We start from the raw sequence: 23,326 nt of genomic DNA on the forward strand, positions 1-23,326 counted from the left end.
AAATGGGAACTCCAGGAATGACCTTTTGTTAGGTTTTTACTTACCTCAGCTCTTTACCCAAGAAGCCAGGTGCTGAGCCCTTTTTTGGAGGCTAAATTGCTTTCATGAGAGATAAGGGCTCTTGCATGCTGTAGGATCAGGTTGCTGGATCTGGCAGAATGTRATCAAGAATGAGCTTCAGTAATCGCAGTCTGTATTTTTGTCTACAAGAACAACATGCATACTGCCCCTTAGCTTTTCRTTGCTTTTTAAATGGATTACGTCCATTGAAATGTCTGCACACCATGTATTTCTTTGAATTTCTGACAGCAACAAGGAGTGAGAATTTTTGTTATGCTGTATAAAGAAGTGGAGCTTGCCCTAGGAATCAACAGTGGATATAGCAAGCGGACGCTCATGCATCTCCATCCAAACGTTAAGGTAACTGTGCATTGCGCGATCRTATGAATGACACTTGCATTCATTCRCTCTTGATATCTAGCAAGGAATTTCATGGTCTGAATTGGAAGTCAGCTGTTGTCACTATTACAGTGGGAATAGTCTTTGAAGATATACCCATGCAGTGCTTACCAGCATTTGAGCATGGCCACTTCGTTTCTTTAGGTTACAAACTGGACATAAATTTGTTTAGTTCAGACTTGCCAAACCACCTATTCATCTGATTCACAAGAAACATATTTCATGTGACGAGTTAATGGAGTTACATCAAATGGAAAATTACAGTTTGAGAATGTTGCCTCGTATCAGCATTTCTGTTCATACATAAATGAAGAGAGTCAATGCTGGATGTTTACATTCCCATCATAAATGAAGAGTGTTGTGCTGTCTGTGCTGTTACACAGCTGCTCTGCCACAGAGCAGAAAATGAATTGTGGGGCATAAACTAGTAGATTATCATACCGTCTCTTGAAATCAGAGACATATAAATCATAATGAGATATAACATAATGTATATTAAGCATTAGGGTGATTAACAAACTGCTAAACAAAATAATAGATTTGTTATCACTTGATCAGTTGTCACTGTGAGGGGAAGCGTTCATTCACTGTCATCTTCAGAGCACAACTGCAAGGTGTTTGTGGAGGATGTATAACTGACTTGGGGAATAGCCAGGTGAAACTTGGTAGCTTTTTCTGCAGCAAGTTGGTCTAATGGTTCTCCTCTAACAATAAAAAACAAAAATGTAGGCTGTACATCTATAGTCATGATTCCTTGACTGTGATYCTTTAATGAATGCCATTTTGATGCTGCTKTTATTGGGCTAGCTCACATCTGTAACTGTTGCTGCGCAGGAATACCCCCGTCACTGGGAAGCRCCTGCTGTGTCTGAGCTAGAGGGGAGTCATGTTGCTTCAGTAACTATAGCAATCTGACCATTTGTGTGGATGCATCTTATAAAAACTTCTGTGTTATCCCTGTCATCCTGAGCAGCCCCACAAAAGCTCGGCAGCTTTCTGGCTGGAGGTTTAAATTGATCAAGGAGGTCTGCACAACAGCTGAGCTGGACAGTGGTTCTCTCCCCAGGTGATGAGACACCCAGACCACGTGTCCTCATCCGTGTACCTCTGGGCCCACCATGAGAAGCTTGTCATCATCGACCAGTCCGTAGCATTTGTTGGCGGCATTGACTTGGCCTACGGCAGGTGGGACGACGATGAACATCGCCTGACTGATGTTGGCAGTGTTAAACGCATGGCAGCAGCAAAGTCAGTGTCGACAATCAATCTGGCAGTAAGTGAGCTTGTTCCAGCTGGCTGCCCGTGTTCCAATATGTGCTCCTCAAAGGAAGACGTGGCAGGCTTGCGGTGTCAGGGGGGAGGAACAAACCGTATCGGTTTCTAAGCCTTGCATTGAGTTTAGGAGGTTTAAAGAGAAGTAGTAAGGGGAAGAGGGAAGTATCTGTGTATTGAATGACTCTTTAGGGCTAGATCCCCAAAAGGTCAGCCTCTGCTAAAGGGATAAGCAGCTAGGTTTCCTCCAGAGCTTGGAGTAGCCGTCACAATTTGGAGGTTATGTTCTTAGTAAAATTTTTAGCTGTAAGTGCATAGTAGGCACTTGTAGAGTGCTCCAAACTTCTGGGTACTCAGGTCCTAAGCAGATGCCTTGTTTGCTGAGCTGTTCTGATAACCTGGATTTGTAGGCAATTTAAAGCAGTCTGAATATATGGGAATTTCAGGAGAAGTAATAATCCAGAGTAAATTTATKGATAACTTATTGAAGAACATACTGTTAATATTAATAGGGGTTTCTGTTAAGTGCATCTTTGGTGCAGATTCTCTCTCTCAAAAGCATTCATAATTCCCACTAAAACTGGTGTGAGTTGTGTCTTTGTCATGGAACAAACTTTGGCTCGTGGTGTTTCTGAGCACTGATATGAATGATCACCAGTAAGTAAATGGGAGCTTATCCATACATCAGCATCAGCAATGTTCTGTGTTTTTTAAGTCTGCAGCTGAGTCATCTGAACATATCGCCCTTGAGTTTCAAGCTCTGTCCCCAGAAAACCATCTGCTCCAGAGAAATGCTGAAGATGCCTCAGACATTTCAAAAATGAAAGGGATAGGAAAACCCAAAAAGTTTTCCAGGTTCAGTATTTACAGGCATCTCCAGAAACATGGCATGCACCATGCTGATAGCGTCAGCAGCATAGACAGTGAGTCAAGTAAGTAATGTTTTTCAACTTAGCTTTACCTAAACGACATATATAAAGTGCATGTGGAGGTGGGTGGGTGGGTGTACGTGCACATTCACATAATTTCTAGGGTAATGTGTTCTTTGTAAAGAAAGTAAGTTGATGAATTCCTTAACTATCAGAATAATAACTATGTTTAGTCAATATGTAAATTTGTGTCACTGCCAAACATGCAARAAAAGTTTTTAAGTGGATTTGGATTTAGTTAATTAGCAATTGTCATGAGCCATCAGATGACGTGATGTAGTGTACGTGATATCTRGTATTTGTATTGTTGGAAAATTTTTGTTCCTGCAATGGAGAATTGAATCTTTCATTTTTCAACTTGTATTTAGTATAAAAAGTGAAACAATTTCTGAATATGATTATCTGCTGTCATACATTAGTGTTACCTAGGTTTAATTCGCCCCACTTAAATGGAAATATTGCTGATTTACCCACCTCCTAGGTRGAAGGACTATTCAACAGTTGATTATTTGAATGCAGCTTTTAGTTCTGCACATTAAAACCAACTTCAAAGCTAAAATTAAAGGGATCAGCTTGAAGTTCGTACCAGCATGGACTTTTTACTTTGAAATCTATTTCTGAAGTCCTCCATTCCTGAGGCTGTAAAATGCTTGAGATGGGAACTTGTTTGAGTTTCCGTTATTCCCCACCCAGACAGGCTCTGCAGTGATTGTTTGCTCCTCTGGCAGGAGGAAGCCCTGCAGGAGCACAGTTTGCCCAGTTTGCGTTGGTCATGGTCAGTTCAGGACATATTGAAGCAGCAAAACAATTGCTTTATCTGTTTGGTTACAAGACAACTGGGTGAATCTGGTGGTCACTTGTAGTGTCAGCAAATTGACATCTCATTTGAACTACTGTCATGCAAGTTGTTTTCAGACAGGATCAGTAACCAGTATAGTACAGTACAGAAGTAGATGTGTGTTTTTGCTGTAAATGGAGCATCTTGACTTTCTGCAGGTTATTGTAACCCCAATAGAAGTCAACCGAATATAATCCAGAGTTTAAAACCCCATCTGAAAATATTTCATCACCACACTGAATCCAAACAGGGGCTCGCTGAGCCTCGGGAGGGTAAGTGGAGGAAGGCAGAAGTGCAGACCCCTTTAGGCTTTAGCTGTCGGTGTTTTTGCACTCTAGCTTTGGTGAGAGTTAGGTTGGGTTCCAGGATCAACCTTCTCCTATTTGTGTTGCGCTCTCAGCAACCTTATCACTCCATCTGAAACATTTTTACAGAAACACCTTCTCCAGAAGCTTCAAAACCTTCAGCATAAGTAAAAAAAAAAAAAAAAAAAAAAAGCAAATTTGCAATAATGAAAGTAGGTACAGTTGAGAAATTAATTCAGATTTTGGTACATGATTATTCCAGCAGCTCTCTTCCTGCAAAGGAGGGGGCTTATCACTGGAATTGGAAACATTATGCATCAGGCTTACTTTAAAATATCTAATGCACAAGACAGAAGAAACAGCAAAGTGGCAACTGCCAGACCCACATTTGGATGAAGATTTGGGCCTCCCTTTTGGCCCTTATTACAGTTAATGAAAGTATACTTTCATTATGGATGCTTGTGAACACTGTGCTGTTCTGATCTCTGGACTGATGACAAAAGGTGTTGTTGAAAATGCCTATATATATATATATATATACCTATATATAGGTACATCATGTAGATACCTTTGATTTCAGGTATGGAGTAAGAAGTAGTTCTTCCATTTCTTTCTCTCTTTAACATCTTCCTCTAAGATGTTAATAGCCAATTATAAAATATTGGTTGCAAAGTATTGGTGTGTAACAAGAAAAAGATGTATTTGCTCCACACAGAAATGAAGTGTTGTCCCCACTGTGGTCACTTCATGCTTATTCATGAGTCAGTGTACAATCATAGGAGCTTGGTACGTGAAGTGTGTTTTGACTCAAGAGTATGTCCCATACGTTCACATTCGTGCATGCAGAGTCAGTGATTCCCCAGCTCCACCTGGACTCTCACTAGAAACTCATGCTTTTCTAGGGCAGCTGTGGTGCATACCTGCTGCATGGCATTTTTGGCATGGCTTGGCTCGGCTTGGCTCATGGAGATGTTATAACGGTGCTGGCAGGGCTGGCTTCATGTAAACTATTCTTACTGCACTGTTGCTGGTGTGTATTTTGTTGACTACTAAAACATTTTTGGGTTTTTTTTGTTTGTTTTTGTTTTGTTTTTTGTGCTAAGAGATTGTCATGGTTACCTAGTGGTGTGGTTGGGTTAGAAGAAGGCTTCTGCTATTGGCATATTATTATGTAATTATTGCACTAGTATTTGATACATTAGATGAAGGCCACTCTCAGGGACAGGAAATAACACTAGTTAAACATTTTTGGTCTAGGCTGACACTTTCTGGTTTTTAGGAGGGAGGAAAGAGAGTTCACCCTGCACCCAACACATGTGCTCTAGAAGACAGGCCCTCTTAGAAGAGGAATATCCCTGCAGATAATATTTTGGACTATTTTTAGCATCATAAATTTGGAATTCAGGATCTGTTTGTTTAACTGGAAAACTCAAAAGATGACATTGTTGTTTGAAAAACAAACAAACCAACCCCAAATGCAACACCTAATGAGGGAATTGGAGCTTTTTAATTGTTTCATTTTAGTTAATAAAGACTAGCTTATATTACAGGGGATGCACCCTGTTATAGAGTCAACATCATAAATGCTCTACCAGAGAAGTTGAAATTAGTACATCTGTACTGTAAAATGTATTAAGTAGATATGTAATATTCCTGTACATCTTTCCACTAAGATCAATGATAGCTGGGAGTAGCTTCCCACCTGGTATTGTTTAGGTCTCACAGGATTGTGGAAAGAYAAATAATTATAGGGTGATCTTTTAGTCCAGTGCAGAGGGCATTCAGCATCTGCTTTTTGTTTCCATAACAGATTCATGTGTATATAATCTGTCCTGATTGTATACCASAAATATTAAACTAGGGAAGAAAAATATTTTAATAAGTCCTTTGAAAGCAGCAGAAAGACTAGGTAGAAAGCAGCTTCAGCTTACTGAGACTGCCAGTGCCTTTTGACTGAAGCAAGTTTCTCACCAATGTTGTATGACTTGGGAGCATGTGTTTGTGACAATTCATTTACCTGTGACAGATAAAGGGTCAATCCGCAGCCTGAAGACAGGTGTTGGCGAGCTGCTTGGGGAAACCAGATTCTGGCATGGAAAAGACTATTGCAACTTTGTCTTTAAAGACTGGGTTCAGCTTGACAAACCTTTTGCTGGTAAGTGCCTTTGCACTGGAATTCATTGCTTTCCCCCAAACACCGCTCCACATCTTTTCAGTCTCAATCCATAGCTCTTCCTGCCTTAAGAGGCTCCTTTGATTTTTACCTTCTGAACAAGAGGTGACGAGACCTTTTGGATTTGTCTGCCAGAAAGAAGCAGCAAAAATCTCTTTAAAAGAGCTAATTATCCTGCTATGGTCTATGAATTTGACTGGGATGGGGGTGAGGGGATGGTTCATTGCACAGTAGGTCTGAAGTAATCTGCACAGCCGTCGGTGTCATGCCCCAGAAAGCTTCAGTTTAATGAAAGGGACCCCACTGTATTCCCCATGAATACCYGTTCTTTGTCTGAAGTCCACATATACTCTCCTGTCGCCCTAGATTTCATTGACCGACACACCATGCCGAGAATGCCATGGCATGACATCTCCTCCGTGGTGCACGGCAAAGCTGCACGTGACATTGCACGTCACTTCATTCAACGCTGGAACTTCGCCAAGGTAGAGGCAAAGAAGGCGGGACACAACCCTGGGTGACCTCCTGCGCTGGTACCCACAGCACTGCCTACTGCATTTAGTTTTCTCATTCTGCTATGTTTCAATCTCATGTGGTTTTTTTTCTTTCTTTCTTTTTTTTGCCCGGGCAGATCATGAAGCCCAAATACCGATCCCTGTCCTACCCATTCCTGTTGCCAAAATCTCAGGAAACTGCTAATGAGTTGAAGTACCAGGTGCCTGAGGCTGTTCATGCCACGGTCCAGGTGGGTATTGATGGTCTTCTATTCACGTACTCCTAAAGTAAACTCTTTTTGCMTCTTTCCAGCAGAAACGTAAAAATATAAAATGAGGAACACTTATTTATTTTAGCTTTTAACATAGATGGTTGGATCCTGAATTTAAATAAAATAATGCAACTGTTTCAGTAGAGATGTGGTAATGTACCCCTCCATGTACCCCTCCATCTTTGGAGATACGAGGACCAAACTGTGTGTGGTATTCAAGCTGTGGGAGCACCATACCTGTGTAATTTTCTGTTTTGTTTTCTCCTCCTCTTCTGCTAATGCCTAACATTTGTTTTTCTGCTTTGGGAAGGCTGGTGGGTTGGTGTTGGCCACTGAGTGTTGAGGCAAGATCTTAGAACGATCTACCAGGCCTCAGTGTCTTGCTGGGGRTGGGCAGAAGTCAGCTCAGAGCCCAGTTCCTTAAGTGGAGTGTTGGGGCTGTTGGTTTCTGCATTAAACTTATTTGCATTTTATTCAGCAGCCACTCAGTCGTGTGGGTCCTTCACAGTTCTTCAGAGTCAGCCCACAGTCTCATTTGTGATAATTATCCTCACAGTCAGAATTGCAATGATATCTATATTTAAAACTCTATTAGCTATATTGTGGGCGTGTATTAATATTAGTGTTAACGGGCATATACATGGACTCGTTGAAGAATACAAAGTTAAAATAATTATGTCTAAAGAGCAAGACAATTGTGCGTGTCTGCGGAAGCAAGATGTATGAACTAACAGTGATTAGATCAAAGCAAGGAAAATGCGTGCCTTTTCTGAGAGGTCCACCCAKATGACAACAACGCTTGGGGCAGCTTGGTGTAACAAGATGCGTTTGTTCAGGGTTTGTGGGTTGTCAGGGTGCTGTCTGCTCCTTGCTGCGTGGTGTGAATGATGGCCAGCGTGGGGATCTTGTATCATCTTTATATTGTATAAAAGGATCATGTGCGTTTTACATCAGCCCCCAAAACAATGCTTGCAGCTTGTTGAGAAATACACTCTAACCTCGGGCACCATCGTGCTTCTCTTTAGTTGGAAGTACYTCCCAGGCTGTCTGTGACACCAGTTTATTTGGAAACTTTGCTTTCATGGAAGTGAGGGGGCTTGTGTCACCTAATTCACTCTAACTGCAAGACTAAAATTTTAAATCACAGGTTTTGCTGTAGCAAAGAAAGAGGTTAAGTTCTCCTCGTTACAGAATTAGAAAGTTACCAAAGGAGAAATTAAGCTGAACACAATCCTAGATCAAACTTTTCTTAGGCCTCCATACCACAGCGCTGCTGACTCAGGAAGGGGRATGAATACAAATATGTTCCACCCTMGCAGAGCTGAAATGGTGACTGGTAAAAACCRTATACATTAATGATGAGTGATGGTGAGCTGTTTAAAAACTAGCCTCATGATGACATTGTTGGGGAACTGCAAATAACTGATGCATTCCAGGAAACTATAGTCTATTCTCAGTGATGCCATAAACGGAAAAAGAGAGCAGGTTTGTCTTGTGAATTATTCATTTGAAACTACCTTGCTCATTTCTAATTTATGTCYGATTGCAGCCCTTAGAGACCCCTCAAGGCAGCCCAGCCCTGCGTAGCATATGGCTAGATAAATTAAAACAAATGACATGAGGCTTGAAAAAATGTTGTTGCCCTGCAATGTGCTGGCCTTCGCTGCCCCCTTGGATGCAGCTGCAGGGGAGAGCAGTATTTCACGCTACTGAACGTAGCAGAAGCGGGCGAGGGGTGCTGCTCTGCTAGAAATGCCCGAGCTAATGCTGCTGAGCCTGGTACGTTCATGCCGTGAGTGCTTGGCTAAGAAGCTGGGGTCCCAAAAGCTGCCTCTGCCCAGTGCTACATTCAGATTCCTTAACCCTGCCTCTGAGGAGGGCTTAGTTTTGCRCGGCTGTGTCGCTTCCTACTCTAAAGCACCATTTGTTGGACCTAGAGTGGGATCTCTGTTGTGGGGTGTTGACGTGTGTTGAGTCTCCTTTTTTCCTTAAGATGATCTCCTCAAGCTCTAAGGCATCGTTTTGCCTGCACATACTGTAATTTTGGCTGCCTCCTCCGTAATGTTCTYGTTGTCCTGGTTTTCATTCATTCGCCGGCACAGCAATGCACACAATAGGAAACCTGGTTACTAGGAAACTGCGTGGGAACCCGAGGAGGGGGAGCTCGTGCGGGGAGAATAGCGTCGCTTTCCTGAGCCACCAAAAATGCTCTGAACATCCCTGAAGTCCCCGCTGCAGGTCAATGACTGTCTCAGTCTTTCCTCCTGATGAAGATTTCAGATTTGACTCCTGCAAACAGGGCCAGGACGGGGAGAGGGGAGGACACGTGCAGTCTGAACCTGAACCTCGCTGCCCTAGGTTCCTTCGCTCTGGGGCTCCCAGGCTGCATGCCAGCCCAGCTGGCCGGGCTGTGCACAGAGCAAGCCTTCAGGGGCTCCTTTAAGGACACTTTTCCATGGGCAGACCACTGACAGCTTGATTTTTAGGCAGGACCAAAGCCTGCTACCTTCCCAGAAGTGGCGTGCAAGCGTGGGCGGACTCAGCAGGCACTGTGGTGGCTCTTCATGCTGCTGCAGCCAATGCGATGGGTCATCGCCCAGCTCTTCTAGAGTAGTGCTGGAGTCTGGCCTCAAGCATTGCATGAGCTGTGTGTGCTTTCCCCCTTCCTCGCAGGGTTATCCCAAGTTATTCCTGATCATTAGTGAGGCAGCTGGGTTTGCCATGAGAATTACATTTCTCTTTCTTATTAGCTCCCCAGGGCAAGACACACAAACAGCGATATCAGCCTTCTTCCTGTCCAATATACTAGTTTAGGACCAGAGGGCTGTAGGTTCCCACATCTCCTTTCAGTGGTACAGTCCAGCGCAGAAATAAGCAGATGTCCTAGAATCTTTCACTGACTGTTTGGTCCAGAAAAGCTATAGGAATATTTTTCTTCTTATTGATACCAAATCTTTTATTCGGACACCAGCTGAACACGTAAGTATTTGGTATCTCTGTTGTGGTGCTGTTTAGAGACTTTATAAGTGACTCTCAGCCCAGAAGTTACTGCCCCAAGGTGAAGTCCAGCATCCAGACACAGTGAATGCTCCTGACTGTGGGGTGGTTCTAGAAAATCTGGCTGCTGATTTTTCTTGTTTCTGAACTTGTTTGCAAATCTGCCTTCAATTGTGGCAGATCAGAGGAAGAGAAAACACAAAGGATCTGTGGGGGTTGCAATATTACTGCAAGCTTAAGCAGCTGACCTGTCATCAACAGATTTTGGCCTTGTTGTGCCATCTGGTTTTGCTCTCCTTTGTCAGAGGAGAACACCAGAAAAAGTGTGTGTTAAGGAGGTTTTGAAAGAAGATGGGAAAGCAGGAGCAGCACTGAAATGGGATCTGACGTGGGTAGAAAGAACAAATATAGTGTGCATGTGGAGGGACAAGCTAGAAAGGAAGAAAGAGCTAGTCAGCTTGGATGGTTAGTCAGACACCCTCTCATCCTCTTTCACTTGAACTTTGGGCTTTACTTACAATAGCAATCCAATTGCACGTTGATTTTGCAAGAGTCAGATGGTGTTCTGCCAAAGGCAGTGCCAAGTTTTTTCCAACTCGTTCCATTCCACAGTTTGCAGTTATCATCCAAAGAAGACATAATAAAGGACGTGATGTGAGACAATATCTAGTTCATGATGTAAATGCAATGAAAATTTAATGCTCTGTCAATGGCTAAAGCCCTTACCTCTTTGAAGTCTGTGTGAGAGCTTGCATTGTTCAGAATTTATGCACTAGCCCACAGTAAACAAATTTTATTACTCTTGTATCAGTTAAAGAAGCTGAAGAGAAGACAAGCCCAGCATAGCACTTAGTAATGCTATTGTGAGACTTCAGTGAGAGAAGAAAAAGAAGAATCAAGACAACACCCTTATTTGTAGGTGCTGTGCCAAAGTAGCTTGTGACCTTTTCTCCCTGCCATGAAAATAGTTTGGGTTTAAACCAGTTCACTTAGAGTACTCTGATAGGAAAGGAGAGATTTCCAGGAGCGATAGACAAAATATCAGTGATGACAAAAGTTCAATGTAAGAATCTTCGAAGTATGTATTTGCCTTTAAATGTTGCAGTTTCAGCTTCATTTTCTAGGGGCTGCATCCAGCAGCTTCAAGATGCTGGCTTTGGTGGCTGCAGAGGTCTTGTCCAGCCCAAGATACCAATCTGCCACTTCCTCGTTGTGTCAGTAGGGCTGTGGAGTAGCACCGTGATTGGTGTTGGTTGCTGAAATGATCTAGATTAAAAATCACATTCCTTTATTTTGAGGAGGTCCGAGCCAGAACACCTTACACAGATTTTGCTGCCAAAGCCAGTGTTTTCTGAAACTGCTTCTTCACTCTACACATTCAATTCTTGGTCTTGCATGAGAGGCTGAGGCAAAACTGAATTTTCTTGTAGTCCTGTATCACCAGAGATGCAGCTGGGGATTTGTGATTATGCCTAGTAAGGGAAAGTGTACACAAATGTGCGTATAAACATTGTTAGGATAGAAGAAGATGGCCCCAGTGCCTGGGGCACGATCTAGGATTTGGAAGAGCTGGATTCAAGGCTGCACCCTGGCATAAGCTTCTTGGGTGATGCTGAGCCAGCCTTTTAGGACCTGCCTTGACACTTTGCTCTGGGGGCCAGGGGAGAGGGAAGATATTCCTTTAATAGCAGGCAGTCTCGTGTGCTGACAGAGCTGGAGTGATAGTTTTGCTGAGAGGATAAAAAGCAACTGAAAAAAGGACGGGCACAAGGGCTGAGTCGTGCAGCCGGAGTACTGAAAAGGAATTGTCCCACTGTGACTGCTATGCCCCAACAGCTCTCGTGTCCAATGACTTCTTCAGCTTGGAACAGACTTATCTCACAGCAGCTAGGCTGTTTTTCAAAGTGAGGGGCTTCTGTGCTATCAAGCTCGCAATTAAGAAAAAAGGTATTGATTTATTCCTTGTGCCAAGCCGTTTCAGCTACTGCTGCTGTAAAGGAAGGTGTGGAAGTTACTTTGCTCAGTGCAGGGCTCAGCAGCTTATCTCCAGAACAGAAATGACTCTTTGGGAGTGTGGACAAAGTTAACTACTAAAAGTTATTGAGTATCGGAGTACCGGTACCTGAAGGACAAGTCCCGGAGCTGGCACCGGCCCAGAGGGGAACGCTTGCAGTGCTCAGTGGACATTAGGGCTCAGATCTTGAAGCTCTGTGGCCATATGAGGCAGCACCTCAGCCATCACCCTGCTCTTCAAAAGCCCTTGAGAACTCTCTGCGCCACTGTCTGCTGCACTGGGCATCTGTGGCTTCAAGGTGGACTTTGCATCTCTCCAGGTCATGTAGCTTCCTCTTTAACTTCCTGCTCTTATTTCTACCAGCCCAAACCCAGAAAAACACAACTGAAATAGATATAATCAGGGCTGGTGCTCTATCCAGTGTAAATCAGCACATCATTGATTCCCATGTTGATCTTACACCGCCTGCAGACCTGATTCTCAGGAGTTTGTGTCATGATGAAGACACCCTTGGGGTTTAAACTAATCGTCCCTTGGCTGATGCACAGCATGAACCAGGCACTCTGTGGTGCTAACTGGGTAATGCCCCGTTGAACCTAGTGTGTTGTGGCCACCTTGCCTGTGTAAGGAGGGCTCAGGACCGGAGCTATTGCAGCCAGGCTGCTCCCGGCAGCGTATGCTGACTGCTAAGTCCTTGCTTGTCAGTCCGCATGTTCCTGAAGACACGTTACAATGCCAGGCGCGTTCTTTGTCATCATGTTTGAACGAATGCAATTGTGGACCACTTATATACTGTTATTTCCAGCCTTAAGCGAAAACAGTGCAAGCAATTACAGTGAAAGATAAATCCCAGAATTAGATGTCCAGTCAGGTAAAGYATTCTCTCTGTGAGCTGATCTTGCTCGCTGTCAATTTGTAATGTCACACCTGCTGCAATACGCAGCCGCTGGTAAGCAGGGTCAGCCAAGTGGCCAGATAAAGAGCTGTGAGAGGGCCAGACACCACAGACTGGGACGCCTGTCGCTGCCAAACTGTTTCCCAGACATAGCAACTGGCTCCTACAGCTGTCAAGGACTTGCTGAAGGGAATTGTGGCTCTTCGCTTGAGTGCTAAAGCACACAGAGCAGCGGTCTGCACAGGCAAGCATGCTGAGGGTAAGAAATAGCAAAGCCTGCGTGCAGCCTAAGCTGTAAATATGAAAGAAAATTAGCCAGCTTTCTACCCAGAAAAACTGTTTCCCTGTCCTTAATAATACGGTGGGTTGCAAACTGTGAAACGTCATTCGGGAGCTGAGCCCCGCATATGGTGCTCAGCGACTTTGTCTCCCCTGGCCTTCAGCGGGGTTTCGGTGGTGCTCATCTCTGTGCACGTGGGACTGCGTACAGCTCTTCCAAAATGCRAAGCACCAAGTGAGTGCGAAGCTTTGCCAGCCAGCTGGTTGATTAAAACCGCATGGGCATGAGTGGCGCACAGACCTTCAGGCAGGATGCTGCTGCTGGGAATTGCTGGGATCCCGCCTGGCAGGGGCTTTACGTAAGCTTAGCAGAGGTTTATGCAAGTGATGGTCAGCGAGCGGCAGTGCTTCGGCAGCTGCCTCTGCTCTGCAGAGGACGCGAGGCTGTACGGGCCGCCCCTCGGCTCAGGCGGCTGCGGCCCATACTTCCAGTGCTGGAGACCTGCAGAGTGCTCCCTCGTGTTGACCAAGAAGGCAGCCACAGCCTAACGGGAGGCTTTGCAGGGTCTGGTTTTTGTGACCTGTGGGAGGGGGCTGCTTCTGTCTAGATGAAGGAAATAATTCAGGATTCATGTGTTGCTTTATAGTAATATCCCCTTAGTGCTAGTTCCAAAGATGATCAGGCCAGAGATGCTCTGTAGCCCAGAAGACTTGTTTGGTTACAGCACACAGCATCTGAACCAAAGGGCCAAATCCTTATTTAATCTATTGTCTTGCTGTTAAGTTCGCTAACCAGCTCTAGAAGGTCATCAGCTGTCTCAGTGTCAACAGTCCGCTTTGATCAGGGGTGTGAGGTGGATGAAGACAACAGTTTGGTCGGTAGAGCCTGAGCAGTGTTCAGGGCGAGGGGAGCGGGCAGTGACACAGGGGCAGGTACTGAACAACAAGGAGCAAACCAGAAGCCAGAACTGGATATTGAAAAAGAAAAGAAATTCATTGGAGAGTTTTCCAGGGAAAAATATGGTGGAGCCCCAGAAGAAATTAGGGGTTTTCTTTTTCTACTGATGCACACATTTCACAGATTCTCAGCATCTGGATCTTGTCCTGTGTGCAACAGACCTGCATGCTGCTTTAATGGCTGAATCAAGAGACTTTAAGGCTATTATTTCAATGTTTTATGTTGACAATGTTTAAAGACAGAGGCTAATGAAGAATAATTATTTCCCCTGAGCACATACTCAGGCAACACTTAATTAAAAATTACATTTCCGTCTAGGAGAATGTCACTCAGGATGTACCATCAGTTGCTTCTTGACTCAAAATGCAGGAATGGGAGATGCCGTAGCAGGGAAAGCTCTTGAGTAGGAGCTGACTGCCATGGAGACAGGAAACTGTCTGTTGTGGACACTGCTAAGCGTGGATGAGAATATGACCAAAGGTTGTTTCTCATATTAGTTTGGCTCTCTTACATAAAAACTGCAAGAGGCAGGGGGGAAATGCACCCTAGGGATCTTGCGATATCTACTTTAAGTGTGGATTTACAGTAAAAGTAAATAAATAAGTCTGGGCAGTTGAACTCCTATGAATTAAAAGGTCAAATAATCACAAATCTGATGGCTTTTGCAAGAATTTGGCAGAAGAAATAAATGACCTTAAGTGTTCAGGACAAAGACATGGCCTGCGTTGCTGGACTGTGTGTATAACAACGTACYGTCTGTTTGTAGTGGAAAAAATCATTAATTCAGCTGGAGACTTCAGCTTTAAGAATTGCTGAAGAGGATATTACTGAGTGGACGTGCCCTCCTAAAGTAAGGGGCGACTTGGAAACTTAAATCATTTTAAAATCAATGTATTGTACGACCTTAAGCAAGAACGAGGCTTCTCTGCTCCTTTTCCTATTTCGTGCAGAGCTGTTCAGGTGGAAGAAGGAAGTAATGCAGCAATGGGACAGGGTCATTACATTTTTTTTATCAAAACAGTATTAGCACCATTAATACTATTTTAAAGCTACGTTTCTCCTTATTATAAATGAAGTATAAATGGTAAATGCTGTATGTATTACCTTATTTAGTGAAATCCTGACAAATAAACACTGCCAGTCAAGAGCATTGCCTTTTAAATGATTTACTTGCAATGCAGTGCTATCCTGGATGGGGCTAGAATTGAAAGTGTTAATCTTTCTCGCTTTTCAGGTGATCCGTTCTGCTGCTGACTGGTCGGCTGGCATTAAATACCATGAAGAATCCATCCATAATGCTTACGTCAGCGTGATAAACAACAGCAAGCACTACATATATATAGAAGTGAGTAGACATGAGAGAAAGCACTGGCACTGTGAGCATGGCTTGCAGCCAGCAGGAGTGTGGTTCTTAAGGTTTGGTGTTACCTTTCCATGAATTTCAAGACGTGGGTATTAATACAGAATCTGCTCTGAATCTTGGGGGTTGTTTCCCCTGACTTCAGTGGTCTTTGGAGCAGGCTGATGGGGGTGGACAACAGCAGTCTTCTGACCATGAGGTGGGAGAAAGTTGGCCTCTCTTTTATGATCTTCTTGCCGGAATTGCCAGCAACTTCCGCAGCCTGTGCAATAGCCTTCCAGTCCCCTTGATGGCTTTGCTGTGTCCCTGGTGCATGCCCAAACCTGTGCACACGTGCGATGTATAGGTCTCACATCCATGCAGCCTTAGAGCCCGCAGGAGTCTCCTGTGTCAGAGCGAGACTCAGCGTTGCCTGAGCAGAGACATTTATTCTGCTGCTTTTTTTCAGCATCCTGTTTGGATGCTCTTTACGTGAACTGTCTAAAGAGTGTGATTATTTAATAAAGAATATTTCATTCCCTGAATGAAACACAAACACACATTTAATTAAAAAAAAATTAACATCCATTCAAACGACACAGAACACAGCTATCTTTAGTTGTTCTTGGCCTGAAATATAGTAGGGAAATATTTTCTGTTCGTCACTGGCAATGTCTGACAGTAGCTTTGCTTGCTTTTCCTGCAGAACCAGTTTTTTATTAGCTGTGCTGATGACAAAGTTGTCTGGAACAAGATAGGAGATGCAATTGCTCAGAGGATTCTTAAAGCTCACAGGTAACCTATTGTTAACGTGGCAATGAAAGACTTCCACGTGCATTTATAGAATGTGGTTTAAAATAGTACCTTAATAGACACAATTGTACAGTTGTTTTTCCAACGCAGCCCCTGTGTGATCTAAATTACGCTTTCTCTTGCAGCAGTGAGATTCTGCAGTGGTTTCTTTGCAACCAGGATGTGGTTTTCTGGACATACCCTGATGCAAATGTAATTTTTAGCTATGTAAACTGTTTGAAAAGCAAACCTTTTATACCTTGATTGAAATGCACCATGGTTCCCCAGCCAAACAGTCTTGAACTGAACAGTAAAGCAAGTTAACGGCTGAAATGGTTGAACTGGAGTATGTGGGTTATTTAAATTGTCTGTATATAAGATTGCTTTTAAATAGGTGACGCAAACACATTTTGAGGATTTGACTGCAGAGTTCAGCTGTTACTGTTTGAACAACTTTTTCTGATAAGCGAGGAGGATATTTACAACCTCCAGACAGCGCAAGGCAACTGTAGTTAGGTCCTAGATGGATCAAATCCAAATGTTTTGGACACTCCTTTAACTTGTGATTGCCTAACTCCATGATAACATTAATACCACAGGTAGTGGCTTGTCTTCACTTTGATCCTTGACAGCTTTACTTAAGGTCGCTCTTCCAGCGTCAGTCTTTAAGATACATATATGTCACGTTTTAAACCTCTGTCTAGGTCTTGCTGGGCTGATGTACAGAAAACTTTTTAAACTTTTCTTTCATTTCTCTTGCGCTTTTTCACTGTGCCTGAATAAGTTTCTTGCAGTGATTAGTTTTTCCATATTGTAGTTGTCCAGAGCTATGCAGAGGCTACTTTCTCAGAGGTGCCAAGAAGGTGGAGCTCTCTCGAGCCGCACAGATTTCCTTCTCTTTGGCACTTGAGCTTGGAAATTCCAGCTTGTGTAGAGGAGACCAACCTGAGACAGACAGTAACTGCTGCCTTTCAAACCCCACGGTGCAGGTACTATCTGGAAAGCCGTGCAAACTGCTATGAGACAGGCTCTATTCAGAGGCACTGTGGAAAGATAAGCAAGGGGGTTATCTGCTATACAATTAACAGCAGGGCAGAATAACAGGGTGGAGTTACTGTCTTGCGATCTGTGAGCAGCAACGCATAGCACAAATAATTGAAATATTCTAAGGATGAAAAACCAGGGTGGCCTTTCTCACGCAGGGTAGACCAGGAGTCATTCCAAGGCTGTGAAAGGTGGTAAGCAAAGTAAAAGCAATGGAATATGAATTAGGTACTGTGACAGTAATACGGGCATGCATCAAGAACAGGTATATCTGACTGAGCAGAACTGCCCCCTTCATGGGTGAGCTGCGGTAGCCGAGCAGCTGGAAATGGCCCTGCTAGTGTTTGCACTGCAACCTCGTGGCTCGCGGGCAGCCGGACGTGGGGGCTCTGTGCAGGTCTGCGTTCCTCTGGACAGCCGCTTCCCGCTCTTGCCCTTAGGACTGATTGTCGTGGGCGGTTTTCATGGACTTGCCTGCTTTTAGCAATGCTAGTGAGGTAGCAGCAAATTCCCAAGGTAATCTGTTAAGATATTCCTCTTATATGAAGTTTATGTGCCAAGTATCATTCTGTCCAGGAAACAAAAAGTCCAGTAAAAAAATGAAGGGGCTCATACAAATTCTTCAGTGACCCATTTTCACATGTGGTGCTTGATTCATTTCTGCATTATTCCAGTTTTGTGCCAGCATGATGTTGGTGGTTCCTCATTAAATATGAGATTCAGCCCCGGTCTGCATGCTCCAGGGTGCTTGGCATTGCCTAAGATATAAAGTAAATTCAGACCTAATGGTTTTGTATGCAATGTATATGTTCTAAATTGTCGTGGGAGAAGAGAGCAGGTGAGGCACAGGTGTTTGGCTGTGTAAATAAAGTTCTTTAGTTAAGTTTATACACTTCTCCCTCTTCTAGACTAAATATTTTCAATCTGTAATAGACAAATATTTAGTATTTAATACCTATCTTTAATACCTATCTTTAATTAGTTTAATAAACACTGGACTTAGACAAGCAAGCTGCCTTTTGTAGGATGCTTTTGTTGGTGGTTCTTTTTCATAATACAAATGCTGTTCATTTCGAAGTCTTTCCCACATACCTCTGCTGTCGTGTGTGGGTAAGACCTGGTTAACCAATTCTGAAGTCTGCTGTCAAATTAACTTTGTAACGCCATGTAATGCAGCTATAAATAAGCGCTAATTCAAATTGAATAAATAGAGGTCTTCAATCTCTTACTCCCAGATCAGGTGAGACCCCGTTCTTCATGAATCCTTTGCTCTTAACCAAAGGCACAAATTTTACAAGGAAGGAGTCCGTTTAACAAAAATTGCAAACTGGCTCATCTTCAGACTGATTGTTAAATGGTTTTGTCCTTATTAAACTGTGTTTGCCATCTAGTGGCAGGACCATTAAATGGAATTTCATCCTCCAGGGCACCGTAATGGGAACTACCGACACCCGGAGGCATCTTGAGAACTGAAGAAGAGCAGAAGGGGTCTGGTGTTTCAGGCATCAAGGAAAATACTAAAACTTGCTTTAAGAAAAGCCCCAAACAGCACAGTGATCTTAGCTATTGTAATGCAGAATTGGCTCACAGTTATGGTACTGTTTAGTTTGGGGAAACAAAGATGAAACTGAGTTTTTGCAGGTTGAATCAAATCAAATCAAAAATCAAATATGAATCAAATATTTGCCTTTCTGAATGGTCAATGTTTTGCTTATGTCCTCAGGTTTTTTTCTGTCTTTCCTGATGTTTCTAATTTCTAAAAACCAGAATGTAGTAGGAACTTGAGACTAGGTTGTGTTTTTCTGCCTATGGCAACTCTGTGATTTTGGCTGTGGTCTGTAAGACAGTGTTACACATCAGTATGCAGCAGCATCAGTGAGGCTGCGCTATTAAGGTGCTCAAATGAACTTTTATAACGGCAGATGCAGCATGCAAGGTGATTAGCCTGTCCTTGCACTTCTGTGAAAACGTGTTTCTTTTTCTTTAGCTTCTTTTGTTGTCCTCTGTTGATAGTAAATTATTTCTTCTCTCCATGCTCATCTAAACATTTTGCTGAAGTACTGATTACAGGTGGTGAAGACCTGAAACTGGAAATACATTCCACACTTTGCTGCTGTAAAATTACAAAGAAATAGAATTTGCAGGCTAATATTCCCCCCAAACTATTGTTTTAGGGAAAACAAACGTTTCCGCGTGTATGTGGTGATCCCACTGTTGCCTGGATTTGAAGGAGATATTTCGACCGGAGGCGGGAACGCGCTGCAGGCCATAATGCACTTCAACTACAGGTAATGTATGTGATCCTACRCCAGGCAAGGTCACCTGAGACCTTCCAGGCCTCCCTGTGGTGCCGCGGATGGTGCCAAGGCTCCAGCTGCGATCATTGTGTTAGATGTTGTCCAAACAAGCACATAATGCCTGGAAAAGGAAAATAAAGCTGTTTGTTTATAGAGTTTTCACTCAGTACTTGAGCTTGTTTATTTGCTCCCCTCATGATTTGTGTGTTGCTGTATTTATTTTGCAGCAGTGACCTTAAACTGGGGTCGCATTTCTGAGCTGCCTTTGAGGCCTCTAGCCTACCTTTTAAGTAAATCTGAATTAGGCACGTGGCACTTTCCCGCGATACAAACCCTGGAATTGTTTGAAACAGGAAAATCTGTAGTGCCAGTTTTTGGATCTTTGGTAACAGTGAGAATCCATGTTTCTGTTTTCCTAGCTTTTGGACACAGCAGCAGAAAATAGACAGTGACCATGGTAGTTTTAATACATCTCTCATTAGGACATTATAGCCAAACCAGGGGGAATGTAGTCCTTATACCCAGTGCCCTCTGCTGGTAAATATTTAAATAGACACAGGGAAAAAATTCCTGAGCTCCGCTGTGACATTCCAGTCCCCTCTCACCTCTGTGGCCTTATACAAAAGCACCAATTCCTGATTCATCAGCTGCTCCCTATATGTAGCGTAAAGCTGCAAAATATATTTGTTTTCCTTTTTGCTCATCAAACCAGAATTTATTCATCCGTAAGGTTTCTACCCTCCCATTCAATGTCACTGTTCTCTTCTAGAAACTTAGCTTGTACTGTGGCTCTTCCCGACGGTTTCAGTGGTGCTGTAATAACGTGGCTCTCTACAGTCCCAAGAAGTCCTAGCAGTATTAAAAACACTGGCTGTACTCAGGGAAGAGTGATGTATTTCACATCGCCGCTGCCAGCCGGAGGAGGGAGCACGGAGCCCTGCGAGTCTGTTAGCTCAGGAAATTCCTACCTGCTTTGTAGGGTGGAAATGCCGGGTTTTATTTCAGAATTTGCATTCTGGCCTGATGCTTCGCTTTGCTCCATCAGTCAGCACTGTGAGCGCAGCGAAGAGTGCGTTTTCAAACACGGGCGCGCCAGCAGCATTTAGGGAATCGGGAGCRCAAAGTACGGATGTTTCCAGGGGCACTTGAAGCGCAGCAGGGCTCCTTTGAAAGACGAGCAYGTAGAGGTGCCAGGTGGCCCTGCAGTGGGAGCAGAGCACAGTGACGGCAAGACGGCCAAGAAGGCTGCTGTGATGCGGTGTGCCCGGAGCGCRTGCAGTCTGCAGAGGTTACAGCTGCCCCCAGAGGGAAATCTCCCTTGGGGTGTCGCCTGCCGGCTCGTTCCTCCCTCGCCCGGGCAGCCTCGCCTCTGCAAGGGCGAGTGGGGCAAGGGACGCCAGGAGGAGTGAACCGGCGTTTCTCCCAGACCAGGCCCTTTCCCCTGAGCTTTTCTTCTGCAAGGGCCACCATACTAGCGTTCTGCACATGGTGACATTTTTTCTTGATGTCACTTCACATCCAGACCTCCGCTTTCCCTAAGAGCGGCTCAAACTTCAGTAGCCCCCATTTGTAACACTTCTGTTATCGTTGCTGTAGGCTTTAGAAGAAAGGTGCTTTCCCACGTGTAAGTTGATTAGTATGTGATCTTTCCAGAAAAGAGCACTTGTTACATGTCAACATTTGTTTGGGAAAAATGTGTGCCCTGGAAGTACCGTTCTGCTTATAGGGGGTATGGAAACTGCACCTGGGTTTGTGCTTTACCTCGCTGAGTGAGTTCTGCTTCAGCATATGTCATTGCTTCGAATCACTGGTGTTGGTAACGGCTGCCTGCCTTCTTTCCAGGACCATGTGCAGAGGAGAGAATTCAATTCTGGGCCAGCTGAAGGCAGAGGGTAAGAGCTTTAGTCCTCTCCTGTATGATGTGTCTAGTCTTGGGACACCGCTGCTTGATAGATGGATCTATACAATATAAATCAGGTTCTCCAAGTGCAGCATTATATAAACTGTAAGAGCAGGGAATGCTGCAGTTGTGGCATCTCCAGAAGAAGGGGAGAGGCCCCCCAAAAGCATCTCTGCTTCCTACAAAATACAATTAGGCAGCAAGGCCCTATCTGCAGCTCCTGTCTGGGCACAACTTGTACTGTGTGTTTCTTTTTAACTTGTGTTTGTTGTAGCAGACGGGTTTCAGGTTTTTCAATGAGGCATCGCACAGGTGTGCAGCAATGTATATTATAGCCTTGCCTGTCTGGTGAGCAACCTCTGCCTCTGTTGTTATCCCATCACTGAAGTTTATTAGGACGTGTGAGCCTTGGCTGATATTCAGACTTTGTATTTGGATGCAGCCCTGATCTGGATGAGGGAAGGACCCAAGGGAAAGAGCACGGAGCAGTTGCAGCTGCTCGGGATCGTGTTATTTGGAACGTGTCCTGAACTGGGCCACGCTTCTGGGGAGCTGCAGGCCCTCTGCCTCCCCCCGCCCCAGTAAACCCAACCCTGGAATTGTTTCTGGCCTTCAGCGAACACACAGAGGAAAAACCTGCTTGATCGTAAGGCTGGTTTTAGAGTTGCTTTCTCACCATGAGCATGCCTGCTTGAATGTGCTCTGGTAGAAATCAGAGCACCATGAAAAACACGTGTCATAAATGTAAGAGGCGTACATAATGCCTCATTCGTTCTAGTTTTCTGTATAAATCTGAGCTGCAGACAATTCACGTTAGCACATATTTTCCATACTGTGCGTAGACAAAACACCTGCTTAAAACCTCTTCTCTGCAGATCCTGCAGAAAAACAGTCACATAGTCCAGTTATTTTCAGACGCTCATATCAATTGTGAGTACTTGCATGCTGCATAATGGGAGAGATTTGGGTCATTTTTTCACCAAGGTGAAGTATCTGAGCAGGCAGTGGATCAGAGCAGCACAGAGAGCCCACAGGCATTTTTTAAATCTATTTTTGAAGAGACTTGCTTCTATTATCCGTTCGTTAAAAAAAGATGTTAAAAGTAAACTGTTATTCATACCGGGCTTTATATAAAGAGGATCTTTTCTCTTTCTTTTCTCCTTCCCCCTTCCTCATCCCATCCCATTTTGTTCTTTTTTAATTTTCAGTTGGAGATAAGTGGATAAACTACATATCATTCTGTGGACTTCGAACATATGCAGAGTTGGAAGGAAAACTAGTCACTGAACTCATCTACGTTCACAGCAAATTGCTCATTGCTGATGACAACACTGTCATAATTGGTGAGCAGGGTGCTTGCAGGAGAGTTTTGCACCCTTTGATTATACCTGAAATATTCCCTTAGCTTCCTTGGCATGTACGAAGCTGCTATGCCATGTTCTTTTCTATGTTATGATTTCTTCCAAGTGAAATGTTTTGCAGTTAAAAGAACAAACAAATTCATGGATTAATGAAGAGGGTAGGCAGGAGAGAGAAAATGATTTGGAGGCCTGTCATTCAATTTTTTTTTAAGTTGTTTTAAATCTCTGTAATAGTTAAGAGAATCCCAGTGGAGGGAATTTTGTCCATCTGTCTTGTATCAAACTCTGCTCTAGCAGTAAAACTTGTGAGACTTGTCATCTGTTCCTTAAAGAACAGAATGTGCCGTAAAATTTGGAAGGTTTGGACAACATGTGTCATTTATCAACTCCATTTCCTAAGAATGGGGAAATATGTTATAACAAGTAATAGATAGCTTTTCATCTGACTCTGTTACCGTATTTATTGTGAGATCGTATAGCAAAGACAAGAGAGCATGGGCTCTGAGTTATACGTTACAATAGGAAAGCAGAATTTGAGCCTGTTTCTTTAAAGAAACCCTTTTTGATCTGTAATATCAGTAATGAGAACTTTGCCAAAGAACCATTTAATACTAGATTTTGAAAGAATCAAAATATTTCCCTTCTTCAAAGCAGCAATATGGCCTGTAGTCTAGGACGCCTTGTGGTTAGGACTGGTATGGTTTGCCC

At 43.7% G+C, this 23,326-nt stretch overlaps 1 protein-coding gene across 4 annotated transcripts in view; it reads left to right on the forward strand.

Annotated features, from left to right (window-relative positions):
• The window catches only part of PLD1 (phospholipase D1), an 86,665-nt gene that overhangs the window by 53,501 nt on the left and 9,838 nt on the right, over positions 1-23,326 (forward strand). For 3 of the 4 annotated variants that reach the window (XM_026060697.1, XM_026060690.1, XM_026060714.1), the window contains 12 exons: positions 310-420; positions 1,526-1,732; positions 2,447-2,663; positions 3,657-3,770; positions 5,830-5,958; positions 6,343-6,461; positions 6,608-6,721; positions 15,120-15,230; positions 15,931-16,019; positions 19,235-19,348; positions 21,200-21,249; positions 22,466-22,600. In XM_026060697.1, coding sequence (XP_025916482.1) covers positions 310-420; positions 1,526-1,732; positions 2,447-2,663; positions 3,657-3,770; positions 5,830-5,958; positions 6,343-6,461; positions 6,608-6,721; positions 15,120-15,230; positions 15,931-16,019; positions 19,235-19,348; positions 21,200-21,249; positions 22,466-22,600 — 1,510 coding nt within the window. The remainder of the gene's footprint in view (positions 1-309; positions 421-1,525; positions 1,733-2,446; positions 2,664-3,656; positions 3,771-5,829; positions 5,959-6,342; positions 6,462-6,607; positions 6,722-15,119; positions 15,231-15,930; positions 16,020-19,234; positions 19,349-21,199; positions 21,250-22,465; positions 22,601-23,326) is intronic. The other variant, XM_026060705.1, reaches the window with a different exon arrangement.

The sequence above is a fragment of the Apteryx rowi genome, unplaced genomic scaffold (assembly GCF_003343035.1).
Source record: "Apteryx rowi isolate R43461 unplaced genomic scaffold, aptRow1 scaffold_10, whole genome shotgun sequence".
Classification (NCBI taxonomy): Eukaryota; Metazoa; Chordata; class Aves; order Apterygiformes; family Apterygidae; genus Apteryx; species Apteryx rowi.